This window comes from Lissotriton vulgaris, chromosome 3_1, assembly GCF_964263255.1.
Source record: "Lissotriton vulgaris chromosome 3_1, aLisVul1.2, whole genome shotgun sequence".
In the NCBI taxonomy this organism is placed as follows: domain Eukaryota; kingdom Metazoa; phylum Chordata; class Amphibia; order Caudata; family Salamandridae; genus Lissotriton; species Lissotriton vulgaris.
Window position 1 is genome coordinate 375,748,306 of NC_141689.1, and position 14,558 is coordinate 375,762,863.

At 46.1% G+C, this 14,558-nt stretch overlaps 1 protein-coding gene across 1 annotated transcript in view; it reads right to left on the reverse strand.

Annotated features, from left to right (window-relative positions):
- Positions 1 to 14,558, reverse strand: part of HMGCS1 (3-hydroxy-3-methylglutaryl-CoA synthase 1) — a 53,134-nt gene that overhangs the window by 18,103 nt on the left and 20,473 nt on the right. The window contains exon 4 of the mRNA XM_086960601.1: positions 11,479 to 11,643. Within this exon, the coding sequence (XP_086816727.1) occupies positions 11,479 to 11,643 (165 nt within the window). The remainder of the gene's footprint in view (positions 1 to 11,478; positions 11,644 to 14,558) is intronic.

Genomic DNA, 14,558 nt, shown 5'->3' on the forward strand with positions numbered 1-14,558 from the left:
CATGTTGGATAATTCCTAACACCCATTTGTCTGTGGTAATTGGTTGCCAAATAGGGAGGAATTGTAGAAGACGTCTCCCAACAGGTGTTAAATGATCGTGGGAAGTGTAGGCAAGTCACTGCTTGTTTGGGGAGGGGTAATTACGTGATGCGGAACCTTTGGGTAAAGTGTCATAAATTGGAGTAAAGTGTCATAAATTGGAGTACCGTGTTGTAGAGTGTGGTAGGGTATCATACAGTATTGGAAAGTGATGCAGACAGCATAAGAGTTTAGTGGCTTACAGTCTAATTGATTTTTGGGTTTGTGGAGTGGTGTAGAGTGTGGTACAGTGTTATACAGTACAATTGCATGGAGTGGCGTAGAGTCAAGCTGCGCACAGTAGAGTAATGGAATAGAATGGAGTACTTTGCCAGAGTAAAGTGAGGTGCAGTGGTATATAAAGAGTTCCGTACAGTGTCTTACAGTGGACTAGAGTATCTTAGAGTAGAGTGGAGTGTTGTACAGTGGCATACAGTATAGTACAATAGAGTGAAGAGGTATAGACAGGAGTAGAGTGGAGTTGCATGGAGTACAATAGTGTGTGAAACAGTGGATCTGCGTAGAGTGGATTGCTGTATAGTAGCATAGCTGGAGGTAAAGTTAGGTAAGTGGAGTAGAGTCGAGTTGAGAGGAGGGGAGGAACATAGTGTGGAGTACAATAGAGTATTTTAGAGTGGCATGTACTGGTGTAATGAACAAACGTATAAATTGGAGTGGGGTCTCGTACAGTAGAATGCTGTGTCATATAGGAAAGTGTTATACAGTGAAATAGAGTGTTGTATATTGGAGTCCACAGGCATAGACTGGAGTATAGAGTTGAACAGCGGAGTGTACAGGGATGGAGTGGAGTAGAATGTTGTAAAATGCTGTGAAGAGTGGTAGACTTTTATAGAGTGAAGTTATACAGAGTGGAGGAGTGTGTCATGCAATGGAGTGGCGTAGAGGGGATTACTATAAAGTGGAGTAGCATACTGTGGAATACTGTACAAAGGAGTGTATAGGAGTGGAGTGGAATAGAATAGAGGGGTCTAGTGTACAGTGGAGTGGCACAGAATGGAGTAGGGTACAGTGGATTCGCATAGAGTAGGGTGGCGTAGAAAGAAATGGAGTAGTATAGAGTAGAGGAAACTTATAAAGTGAAGCTGCATCTCATACAGTAGAGTTGACTGCTGGGTCGTAAAGTGTTGGAAACTGTTGTACAGTGTTTTACAATAAAGTGTAAGGGCATAGAGTTTAGAGCAAATTTGGACAGAGGAGTATGGGGGATAGAGTGGAGTACAGTCTAGTAGAGTGGCATAGAGAGTAGTTGAGTTTTGTAGAGAGGAGTTATATAGAGGAGAGGAGAGTACACAGTGGCATGGAGTTGAGTAGCGTACAGTGAATGAAATTTAGATTTGTAATGCGCGCTAACTCACAAGGGTATCTAGGTGCGGCAGCTCTGTAGTATTGGCTAAACCAGAGGAGAATGCTGGATTGGTGCGTTTGTGCTAGTTATTGAACAGCCAAGCTTTCGGGAGCTTGCGGGAACGCAAGAAGATTGGTTTCCTTTTTTAGTGCCAGAGGGAGTGGGTTCCAAAAGCTAGCTGTGCCCCTCACCAACACTCCCCCAGAGGAAGTTTTGGAGCTAGGGATTTCCAAATTGGAGGAGGCCGCAGAGGGGAGCTACCTCTCTTGGTCATACCACCTGAAACTACGTGTGAAATAGTCAGGCCAAGTCTATGGAGAGCTTTGAAGCTATGCAAAGAGCCTTAAATTTGATTTGTCTTTTGACTGGTAACCAGTGCAAAATTGGGAGGGCATGGGCCATTGTTGTTTCAGGATGGGCTGCTGCATTTTGGAGGACCTGCATTTTGTTGAGGGATCATGACAGTATATTGAGAAATAGCCCACTGCAGTAATACATTTTTGACATAAGTGCTGCAACCACATCTTTCTGAAGCTCTAATGGAATAAAAGGTCATATTTCCCAGAGAGTTTTGATAATGAAAAAACAGGAAGAGGTGATCGCATTGATTTGCCCTTCGAAGGACAGCTTGGTGTCGAAGTACACTCCTAGGTTTTTCACCTTCGTAACTGGATTGGGGATTTCTCAGCTCCTGTGGCCACCAGCTTGGTGTCCAAAATTAGATATTGCGTCCAAAGAGAAGCAGCTCAGTTTTCCCTGTGTTCAGCTTCAGACAGTTTTGAGACATTCAGTTTACAATTTCACGCGTACAGTCGTGAAATCTCGATGGGTGTTAGTTGGGTCCCCTGCAAAGAATGCCACGATTTGCGCATCGTCGGCATATGGCACCGTCTTAAAGCCGAAGGACTTTATAAGTGAGCAGAGGGGGGTGACCTAGAGGTTAAACAGGGTCAGACTCCACAATGAACAGTGTGGCACCCCACAAGGAAAAGAGAACAAAGGGGACCTGTGTCCCAAAGCTCCACCAGTTCCTCCCCATAACTGACAAAAGACTTCAGTAAAGCTAAATCCCTACCCCGGATGCCCAAAGAAAAGAGTCCGCTAATAAGAAGATTGTGATCGACTGTGTCGAAGGGCCCCAGGGAGAGGTCCAACAGGATCAAGGCCGTCTTCCCACCTTTGTCCAGGACCTCTTATTTCCTCCGACACATTGATCAAGGCCAGCTCAGTGCTGTGTTGACTTCTAAAGCCATATTGAGAGGTGTCAAGGAGTGTATTGTCTTTAAAAAAATGGGTTCGCTCTGTATTCATAGCCTTCTCCAAGATCGTGGCCAGAAAAGGGTAGTGGAGGGATCGGCCTATAGCTATTAGGGTCTTTGTTGTCCAGATTTGGTTTTTTCAACAGCTGGAGAATGGGTGCCCTCTTCCTTTGTTATGGATAATACCCAACGGAAAACATACTGTTAAAGATACCTTTAAGGTAATTAGCTGTGACCCCAGGAAAAAAGTGGAAAACTTTTAGGGGGCATGGGTCCCAGGGCGATCCAGATCTTGTCTGACTGTGAATAGTCATGACCTGTGAATCTAAAATGGGATTAAAAGTGTTAAAACTAGGCATAGTGACTACTGGGGTGTCTGAACCGTTTAATCCCCAATGAGTGGCGGGGGTAGGTCCCTCAGTGCACACTCCTGCCACCCGATGGATGAAGGAAAAGGAGTCCAAGACTGCTTTAACTTTTGCCTGGAAGAAATCTGCTAGCAGATTGCAGAATTCTTGATCTATACCTGTGTTTTTCTGAACAGAGAGTTTACTCAACCTCTGTACTATAGAAAGTTATTTGGTAGAATTGATGGAAGTTCCTATTTAAGAGAAAAGGCATTTTTTAGTGGTTAGGAGTTTTGTTTTGTACTCCACTATGAATTTTTTTTTAATAAAAAGATCGTGTCATCGGGGATCATAATGGGTACGCCATATCCTTTCTAGTCTTTGACAAACTTGTTTCTGTGGTCTCAAGCTATCGTCAGACCATGGCTTGGAGGGGGGAAGGTCCTTTTATTGGTTATGGTTTTTAGAGGTGCTATAATATTTAAGTTATTGGTAATCCAATTGTGGTAGGTATTGGTGGCCTCATCAAGGTCACCTGGGAGACCCGGTTTAGAGTAGTTCAGGTGGGTCTACAGAGTTTCTGGGGAAATTTTGTGCCAAGGGGTTTTCAATGATTTGTCCACAGTGGGGTGCCAGCTCAATTGCTGCTTCTGGGCAGATATTAAACGTCGCAGCAGAGTGGTCAGACCGTGCTTGAGGGATAATAGATGAGATTTTAAGATAGGTGTTGTCTGAAAAAATGCCATCCAGAGCTTGGGTAGGGCTATTCACCAATAGTAGGGGGCCCGCACTTCACAGAAGATTAGTGAAAGCAGCCGCGTCTTTAAATCCTGTGTTTGAGGTGGCGGTTAAAGTTCCAGCTGTACTAGGACCTGGGGTCTATACAGTAGTACCCTGTTAAAGGAATACAGGCTAGTCAGGGCAATTTTAAAGACCATCGCTTCACAGTTTGGTGCCGCTCGTAAGGGCTCGATGGAGACCTTCAGGTGTTCCTGACATATATTTGTTAGTCCTCTGCCCTTCTTTAAAGGACGGTCTAATACGGAGATTGCAAAACCTGGAGATGCGGCCATGATGAGGTCGGCGTGGAGTCAGATGTGGAGAGGCATAAAGTTGAACAGCGTAGTGTGGTGCATCGTAGACTGTAGTGGTGTACAGAGGAGTGGTGTATAGTGCAGTAGGGTACAGTGGAGTGCTGTAAAGTGTAATAATATATAGTGGAGTAACGTGCAGTGGCCTACAGCGAAGAGGTGCAGACTAGAGTGGCATACTGGAATGGGGTAGCATGTAATAGCATACAGTGGAGTTGCATCTAAGGGAATAGCCCAGTATGGAGTAGGGTAGAGTGAAGTAGAATACACAGGCACAGCGTAGAGTGGAGTAGCATACAGTGGAGTAGAATACAGAGGAATGGTGCGCAATGGAATACCATATACTTGAATAGCGTATGGTGGAATGGCGTACACTGAAGCAGCGTACAGTGGAGCTGCATAGAGTATAATAGCGTAGAGTGGACTGGCGTAGAGTGGAGTTGTGCAGTGTAATATCGTGGAGTGGCGTAAGATAGAGTAGAGTAGATGGCGTAGAGTCTAATAGTGTATAGTGGAGTAGCATAGACTGGAGTGGCGCAGACTGTAATAGCATACAGTGGAGTGGCATACATAGCCGAGGCATTCAATTGAATAGCGTAGAATGTAGCAGCGTAGAGTGGAGTAGCATATAGCGGAGTGGCAATGAGTGGAATAGCATGTACTGGAGAAGCGTATAGCCGAGTGGAGTATACTGAAGAGGCAGAGTGTGAAATTGCATACAGTGCAATAGCGTAGAGTGAACTGGCGTATAGTGGGGTTGTGTACAGTGTGATGGTGTAGAGTGGTGCGGCGTTGAGCAGACTGTTGTACAGTGGAGTAGAGTGCAGTATACAATTGGGCAATGGCTGTTTTTTAGAGAATGAAAAGACAGCCATATTGTTTTTACAACACTAGCTGTGCTCAGTGTCAGGGCCTTAGAAATTGGTAAGCAGTAGGACAGCTACTATTACCACTTTATTAAAGTGATACCTCTTCTTACCCATTTATTAAGGTGATAATAGATAGGGTAATATATATATATATATATATATATATATATATATATATATATATATATCTATACTACTATTATAAAGAGAGAACTTGAACCTTTTGGCAAGGTAAACTCGGGAACCACAGCACCAATCCACACACCCAATACATTTTTGTAATCCTCAGGGTGTGTAGATGGACATAGGCTCCATAAAATAAAATCAAAACGTAAATTAAAAAATTAAAAAACAAAGTAGTCCCTTGCAACTAGCGCCGGCCGCGACGTCTGCGTGAGGGGAGGAGCGGCCGGCGTTCACCAGAACCAGGAAGAGCAGCGCGACGTCTGAGTGAGGGGAGGAGCGGCGAGAAGCAGAACCAGGAAGAGCCGGAGGACAACAGCGCCGGTAGGAGAGAACCGGAGGAGCCGGCGGGAAGCGGAGGAGCAGTGAGAGGTACGTTGCAGCTGCACCGCCGTGTTGCTGAAGTCTGGGCGGGAGGCGGGCGGGGGGGCGGGAGGGAGTCGGCGGGTGCACCGCCGTGTTGTTGAAGTCCTGGCGGGAGGCGGGAGGCGTGTCGGCGGGTGCACCGCCGTGTTGCTTAAGTCCAGGGCGGGGGCGGGAGGCAGTTCTGCCCTGGGATAATGCAGCCCGCAGCCCCCTTCTGCCCCAGGCAACGCTGGGGCGGGCTGCTAGTATATATATATCATTATTTTTTAAATAAGTTTACAGCCAGGAGAAGAGCTATGCATGTATCTTGTGTCTTGCAATGTATGGAACCTCGTCTCAGGAGTTTGTGCTGTATTTGGGGGGTATGTAGTGCCACCTTATTTCCACGGAGCCCCCAAATTAAGAACAGAACTATTTTATTTATCTCCCTACATATCCACTAGGTAACACCAACGGCACATTTGCAAAGAAATATAGAAAACAGGGACGGGTGGTCACCATAGAGATAGCCAGTCTACCGATCTCAGACAGGGGAAAGATGGATCCTGAAGTGGACGGCCTCGCTCATACCTTTAGCATCCTTCCGGTCAAGTAGGTCATAGTCATCATGAAAAATCTGAACCCCCTAGTTATCTAAAGGCTCACAGGCTCCATCGCAATGAGAGGGCTGGTAGATCACTATTGTTAAATATATTGGGTTTCAGAATAGAAGCATATTAAAAAAAAGTGATGTTGTTGCAGTTTGCACACCCGCGACGGGTATGCCCAGCGGTGCGTACCATGTCCTCTGTGCCATAGGGCTCATGCTGTGCCATAGGGCTCATGCTATACCATACTGAGGAGACCCAAGTAGGTCGAAACTGGTCTGTGTTGCTTGTGGTCCCATCTGGTGGGGTGTTCTCGGTTGGCAGATCAGGAAAAGCTTTCTGTACGAGGAGCAGAATTGGTACCGATTTCAATACGGCTGGTATTTGTCTAGAGTGGCTGGTGGGCGTAAAGTGATGTAGTGGCCCAAAGTGACTGTCAGTGATCGAGCTTAATTCAACCATTCTATCCATCACCTTGTTGTTGTTGGGTTTTAGAATATTTATGATTTGTTTTATTAAAGGGGAGTCCTAAGTACCAAACCGGTGAGATCTGGAAGAAGCACAGTAATGGAAGTCTGCGTTCTGTCAGAGATAATCAGCCGGGCAAGCATCCGGTCAGCTTTATCCCCTTCCCTATAATTATTTGTTATAAATGCCCTGTAGTCATGACAGCCCAGTTCAACCAAGAACTATCTGTAAACTTTTCTCATGTTGGAGACGTTCAGCTGCGTCAATAACAGCTTTAAATTTTAAGTATTTCAACGTGCTTTCCAAAATCACTAATCTCCCCAATTCCCATGTCACCACATAGGTCATTCCTAAACAACTGCCTCTTATACTCACTTTGAATGCCTTCCACTCAACTTCGGAGTCCCTGGCAGTGCTGGCTTCAGCCTCAGGAAACTTATCACAGTCTGGAGAATCTCTTTATATTGAGCATTAAGCAGGTCCGCAGGCTCATGTCTCCATGTCAGGGTTCTGGATGGGAACTCCCCCCCCCAAACTAGTATCAATTTCAGATGGCCATGATTCAAAATTGTTTTGAGTAAACATTCAGAATTTCCCCTCAGAACATTAAGCTGTATAAAAAGAAATAAATTCTTGTGTGTAGTGTATGGACCTGTTAATAATAGGAGAATTCGCTTTTGTCAAGGTAGATTGAGCGCCATATGTCAGTTTACAGATATAAAGTTAGTCCACATTTTGAAACACAATTCAACACTTAAAAAAAGTACCATCTTATTATAGAAAACTCAAAACCTTCCTATGAAGGAAAGGTTTAACACAAGAAAACATATGAGCAAAGAAGAATCACAAGTCAGACTTGAACGGTAAAGAAACCCAAAACAAATTTCTCTGTAGTACCACAAATAGCTACACAAAGTGATAGTAAAGGCTTGTTTGTAAATACAGGCCACGTTGGATTGCACAGATCAGTGACACTAGAACTGTGCAATGCAGTGCAGGCCTGACTGCAAAACAAAAGACCATACAAAGCTCTAATTCTCACAAGACAAACACCAGAAACTGGAGAAGCTGCAATGTACAGACATCAATACCATGACATTTGATCCCATTTCATCAACCCACGGCAAGACACTGTTTGTATGCAACAAGAAAAGTGAATACAACATCGAGTTTTGTTATCATTTGTGATTAGAATTCTAAAGGCTCTCAAATAAACACACTCCTTGGGATCATCAGAGTTTTCACAATTTCCAAATTGGGGAATTATTGAACAAACCTTTTTATCTGGTAAATCACAGCACTGTTGACTGAACTTTAGCAATATAAATTAGGATTAAAACAATATACGCTGCTGTTTGGACTAGATAGTGGGCAGAGAACATGCAAATATATGCTCCTTTACTAACTCTCGAGCATATAATATTTTGCATTTTCTAGGGTGTTCTGTAAGAATTCAATAACTTTATTTATTGCCCATCACATTATAAAATTAAACCTTCTATTAAAATGGCGATATCCCTCTCTTTAATTTCTTTTAACGGCATGACGTTGAGATATCGTGACGGTCCCCCAAGGATCACACAACAAGCTTCCTTTGGTCAGGTATGTTTATTGGTCTTCGTGGGACAATGTGCCTTGCGTCCTGTCCTGCCTCTGGTCCCCTTCCTCTAGAATGTCCCTCCTCTGCTCCTTGACCCGGATGTGGTGTTCGGTGTCCCCTCCCCACACCCTTGTCCCCAAGGTCCTAATGCCCCTTGCCTGTAAATAACAAGCATTTGCAATGCAATGGTCTCGGCATCATTAAAGGTAGAGCAATTGGCATTGCTTATGACATTTCTTTTTTTTCTTTAAATCATAAATAAATGGCATTGTCATTTACATTGCCAATACACACCACTCTGCACCTGCACTCACTGCTCTGCACACTCACTACTCTGCACACTCACTACTCTGCACACTCACTACTCTGCACACTCACTACTCTGCACACTCACTACTCTGCACACTCACTACTCTGCACACTCACTACTCTGCACACTCACTACTCTGCACTCACTACTCTGCACACTCACTACTCTGCACTCACTACTCTGCACTCACTACTCTGCACTCACTACTCTGCACTCACTACTCTGCACTCACTACTCTGCACTCTGCACTCACTACTCTGCACTCACTACTCTGCACTCTGCACTCACTACTCTGCACTCTGCACTCACTACTCTGCACTCTGCACTCACTACTCTGCACTCTGCACTCACTACTCTGCACTCTCTACTCTGCACTCTGCACTCACTACTCTGCACTCACTACTCTGCACTCTCTACTCTGCACTCTCTACTCTGCACTCTGCACTCACTACTCTGCACTCACTACTCTGAACTCACTACTCTGAACTCACTACTCTGCACTCACTACTCTGCACTCACTACTCTGCACTCACTACTCTGCACTCACTACTCTGCACTCACTACTCTGCACTCACTACTCTGCACTCACTACTCTGCACTCACTACTCTGCACTCACTACTCTGCACTCGGCACTCACTACTCTGCACTCGGCACTCACTACTCTGCACTCACTACTCTGCACTCTGCACTCACTACTCTGCACTCACTACTCTGCACTCACTACTCTGCACTCACTACTCTGCACTCACTACTCTGCACTCACTACTCTGCACTCTGCACTCACTACTCTGCACTCACTACTCTGCACTCACTACTCTGCACTCACTACTCTGCACTCACTACTCTGCACTCACTACTCTGCACTCACTACTCTGCACTCACTACTCTGCACTCACTACTCTGCACTCACTACTCTGCACTCTGCACTCACTACTCTGCACTCTGCACTCACTACTCTGCACTCACTACTCTGCACTCACTACTCTGCACTCACTACTCTGCACTCACTACTCTGCACTCACTACTCTGCACTCACTACTCTGCACTCTGCACTCACTACTCTGCACTCTGCACTCACTACTCTGCACTCTGCACTCACTACTCTGCACTCTGCACTCACTACTCTGCACTCTGCACTCTGCACTCTGCACTCACTACTCTGCACTCACTACTCTGCATTACCACTCTGCACTCACTACTCACTACTCTGCATTACCAGTTGGCTTAAGTTCACTTAAGTTATTAAAGATGAGCAAACAGGAAAGGAAATACCTAGGTACTTCTCATGGTGGCAGCGTGGTGGGGACGCTTGATCAGTTTATTCTTAGGGGACCTCTGTACCGAGCATCTGTTGTCTCTGGTCCAGTTATTAAATAGGAGATCTTCCCTAGGGACTATAGCTACAGCTCGCTCGCCAGCTCATCAAGATGTAATCATTATTATACCATCGACTAATATTGAGGTTGGCGTTGAAGTTCCATATCCCCTTGGAACACTAGAGGATTCCCCAAAATCGCCACTGACCCAAAGTAACATTACAGCCAGCGTCTCTACACGTGCATCTGCCACATCCCCAAATAAAAAAACCTCTACCAAATGATTAACTCTGGAACCGGCAGTAAAAAGGAAGCGGGGAGGAGGACCACAAAGGCCTTGTAGAGCCTTGTAGAGCAAAAGTGGCAAGGTCGAACAAAACCCGTGACAGTGTCTCACCCGAGGAGGGCAGTCCTATAATTAATGCCGATTTGGTTGATGGTGATACCAATTATGCAGCGGGAAATGGTATTAACTCGAACTGTGATTTAGAACAGTGGAAGACATTTGAGAGTATTTTAACTACCTTGCTATCTCCTATTACACAAAAACTAACCAAGATAGAGGAATGTTTGGACAATTACGAATCTCTGGTGAGGTCAAGGTTTGTTGTAAAAAGGGATAACATCTGCAATACACACACACTTGGATCGACAAGCTTTTATACCCAACGAGCTGCAAGCGAAACCTAACGTGGGGCGGGACTGAGAAAACGAAACCTATCGTGGGGCGGGACTTCCGTTTTGTGAAGCCCGCGCCCACGGAGTGCCTGGAGGAGCACCGAGGGAGAGCCCCGCGGTCGGAGGGCCTTTGACCGGTGAGCGGAGCGGGGGGGGGGGGGGGGGGGGGAGAGAGAGAGAGAATGCCTGTATGTCTGCGTGTCCGGAGGGCCTTTGACCGGTGAGCGGAGCGGGGGGGGGGGGGGGGAGAGAATGCCTGTATGTCTGCGTGTGTGTGTGCGCGACGGCGGAGGGGTGGGGGGCGGGGTGCGACGGCGGAGGGGAGGGGTGCGACAACGGAGGGGTGGGGGGGGATGCTCGGTGCACGTGTGTGTGTGTGTGTGTATGCATGCGACGCTGGGTTCGCTGTATGTGTGGGTGCGTGCGTGCATGAGCGCTCGTGTGTGTCTGTCGCTGTTTCTGCGCATGCGCGTGTGGTGTAGCTGCTTCCCAGGAGACAGCAGCTGAGCGCGTTCGCGAGCGCGTGGCCAGCGGAAATCGCCTCCAGAGAGGCAAAGCGCGCGACAGACCCTGTCTCCTGGGAAGCATCGTCCCTGACATAAGATCTCGGCGGAGACGCGCTTACGCGCGTCTTTTAGCCGAGACCTAAAAATGGCGGCATCCCACTCATTCATTTCTTTTAACGGCACAATATCTAAATTAAGTTCAATTTTATTTGGGATGGAGAAAGGTTTAAGTGTTTGCATGCTCTAGTGTAGAGCAATCAGTCACATTTAGGAAATGCTACTAGGAATGGGGCTAATTCCCAAAGAACTGAGAATAAAAGAACTTTGTGCAAACATACAGAAATTACTATGCAAAACAATCAGCAATATTGATTATTTGAAAGTTAAGGCAAAGAATATGAGATATTTATAATGCAGGCACAATACAACAGTTTTCATATGAAAGAAACATACCTTTGCTTCTCTGTGCGTTTACTTTCTTCCGATAAACGGAATAACAGCGATCTAATGCACTGAGGTAGCACTGTATAGATAGTTTTCCATCAACTACTGGATATTCAGACACCATATCTGGCTTATAAAAATCATAGGCATGCTTCATGTGTGTTCCACGCAGACCTAAAAAAATAAAAAAGTGCAAATCAAAACAGAGGTCTTTGTTCAGCAAATCTTTTAAAATCTTTAGTTATATTTTGTGACTCTGTTAAACTGTCTCTAAAGTTAAATCATTGTAGAGGGGAGGGATTAGTTGGGTATGCAGAAAATATGGAGTAATCAATTACAACAGTTTAAGACACATGATCAATTGTGCAATGCTGCATGAAATGCAAGTTTAGACTATAAAACCGGCTGCCACAAATACGGTACAACCTAAACGTAGGTGGTATATAAAATACCGCAACAAAGAAGTTAGGCTCCCTGGACGGTGCGCTCCCTGGACGGTAAACTCAAGAGCTAATTATCCTTTGTACATTTGCTGGCAAAGTCGGTGGCACATTGGCACATGGTGGCACATGGTGACAAGTGCTAGCACTCCTAAACAAGATGTTATAGGTTATGAACTCTTATCAATTAGATACTACTGAATAAATCAAACTTGGCTTCTTCCTGTAGATTTAGATTTCAATCTCCTTGTCAGACTGAGTTAGAAGGAGACTAATGTTCTTTGTACTATTTCTAAGATGCCTGCACTACCAGCTTTTCAAAATGTTGCAGTAAGGAAGTGCTCTTTTTGTAGGAGTGGGCGGACTTCGGAGTGTTATTCGGACAGGCACAAACACACACGCTCCAATCAACCTCCCCTCCTTCACCCTTGCATGGAGTGGGTTTTGACCAGCAGGCGGTACAATTTTGTGAAAATTCTCTGTGCAGACAGTGGTGAAAAGGGTGTTTCAGAAGCTCACGATGTCTGCATGTCTTACATGTTGCACAGATAAATATGTGCGCATTTAGTGTGGCCATAATTCAGGGGTCGGTGTTGGATGACTCCACCACGGAGGGTATTCCCCAGTGTTCCGAAGACGTTTTCTGTTTCTATCTGTGGTTGTACATAGCCAACAAGCTGCAGTTTACACCCAAACAAGCGCCCCGATATTGGAAGCCACAAAGCAGCACTGCACCTGCAACACGTTGCAAAAGCTCGATCAAGACAGAGGAGAAAGGAGCCATCCGGCAGTGCTTGGTCACGATATGGAGTGATGAAAGACTATCACTAAGGTGTCTGACCCAATTTGTGAGCAAGCGCTTTGAGGCGATTGTTAGTGCTTTGAAACCGCTGCAGTCACATACGCTAAATGTGTTCTCTCTAGCATCACTTCTAGGCTGCATGCTCCCCCTGCACTAACCTACACACCCACTTCTCTGAGCCACGCATTGATCCATACTCGCCCTCAATGGGCCACTCACTCATCTTCACACTCCCTCACTAGGACGTTTGTGTGCAATGTGGACACGGAGTGAGCCTGTAATAGGCTAAACAGATAAATACACTTGGACTAGAATGGCTCTGGGTAAAGCTGAACTACAAGCTGTGCACCTACTTGTTGATGCTTGAGGCTTTGTCCCATCTGTAGTCTTCACTGTGTACTGGGGTGGAACCTGCTCCGTGGTAGGTCCTGCCCCAACGCAGGACTTCAAACAGAGCGCCGCAGGCGACAGCAAAGCTTCAGGGGCCACCGACACAAAAAATGAATTTCCTGAGCCACGTTTTCAGCGACAGGCACATGCACCGGGGCTACTTAAAGACAGCCTACGCCTTCACCTGTGCCTTCCCCTGCCGTGCCATGCACCAGCCAGGATGGGTGTGCGCCTGCACCGATGGTGCCAGGCGAGTGCTACCCCCGCCATGGAGGTCTAGCACTCGACTATCCTGGTAATCTGTGCCCTGCTAGGCACCCCTGCAGAAAGCATTGCACGGGGTTTTCAAGTAAGAAGAGAACATGAGCCTCACAGGGTTGCCCACAGGCATGTGTGTTCTTTGATGTACTTAGTGCTGCAGAGGGTTCAAACAACTCTTGCCACTTTGGAGACTGGTAGTGGAGGAAGCTCCCAATCAAATCTGTGTCATAACATGATCAGCTCTCGGGGTATATAACTAACCAGACCGGTGCAGTCTGTCGCCATCTTAAGTGTGTTCAGTCAGGTATATCGCATGCCCACCAAAGTGCAAGGACCATGCCCTCCAGGCTGGCATCATACTGATTAATTGGTTTCGCCAACGGATCGGAGCAGCTAATGTATTAGTAATTCCATGTTACAAGAGTAACACCTAATTACTAAATTCCTCCAATTCTGCAGCAGAAATAAAAAAATCCACCCACCCCCACCTTTTTGTATTATCACTCCCCACTTTTTGCTCCAATGCTGATGGTAATGACTCTGAAAATGCGCTGGAGCCTGCTGTCCAAACTCTAGTGCCAGTGTTCTCTCCCGAAAACGGATTCATGAGAATTGGTATCTCAATTGGCAAGGAATTCAAACTCGTTATTAGTCCATGGTAACAGTGGTACCCAGATAATGGGAGTTAAAGGGGTCACCAGGACCTGAACCACTGTTTGTTCCAGTCTGCGTGGCCCAAGTAAACAGATGACAGCAGTCCTGCCATTGCAGACTGCAGGTGCAGTGCAAACTGCCAAACTCAACTCTGCCCTCACCATGTGTGGCAAGGTCAAAGCTCTATTTTTAATATATGCCAGACAGCCATAAAGAAGGCCTTCAGAGCCCAGGAGGCATGGTACATTACATTTAAGATGTGGACATGTAAGTGCAAGCTCATATGTCATTATAGGGGCTGTTACCATTAAAGGCTACAATAAGATTGACAGTCTACACAATAACATGTGCTGGCACTCATGTATACCCATGGTTGACAGCTCCATTATGGCACTGCTGAAATAGGTCATGTCTGGTATCAAACAACGTGCCTCATCAACCCCGACATGATTCTCATGCTGATGTCCATGTGGCATGCACCCAGGTGACTACCCACCTGGTTTCCCCAGCCTTTCCTGTGCTCTGGCTACCAGCCCCCAGCT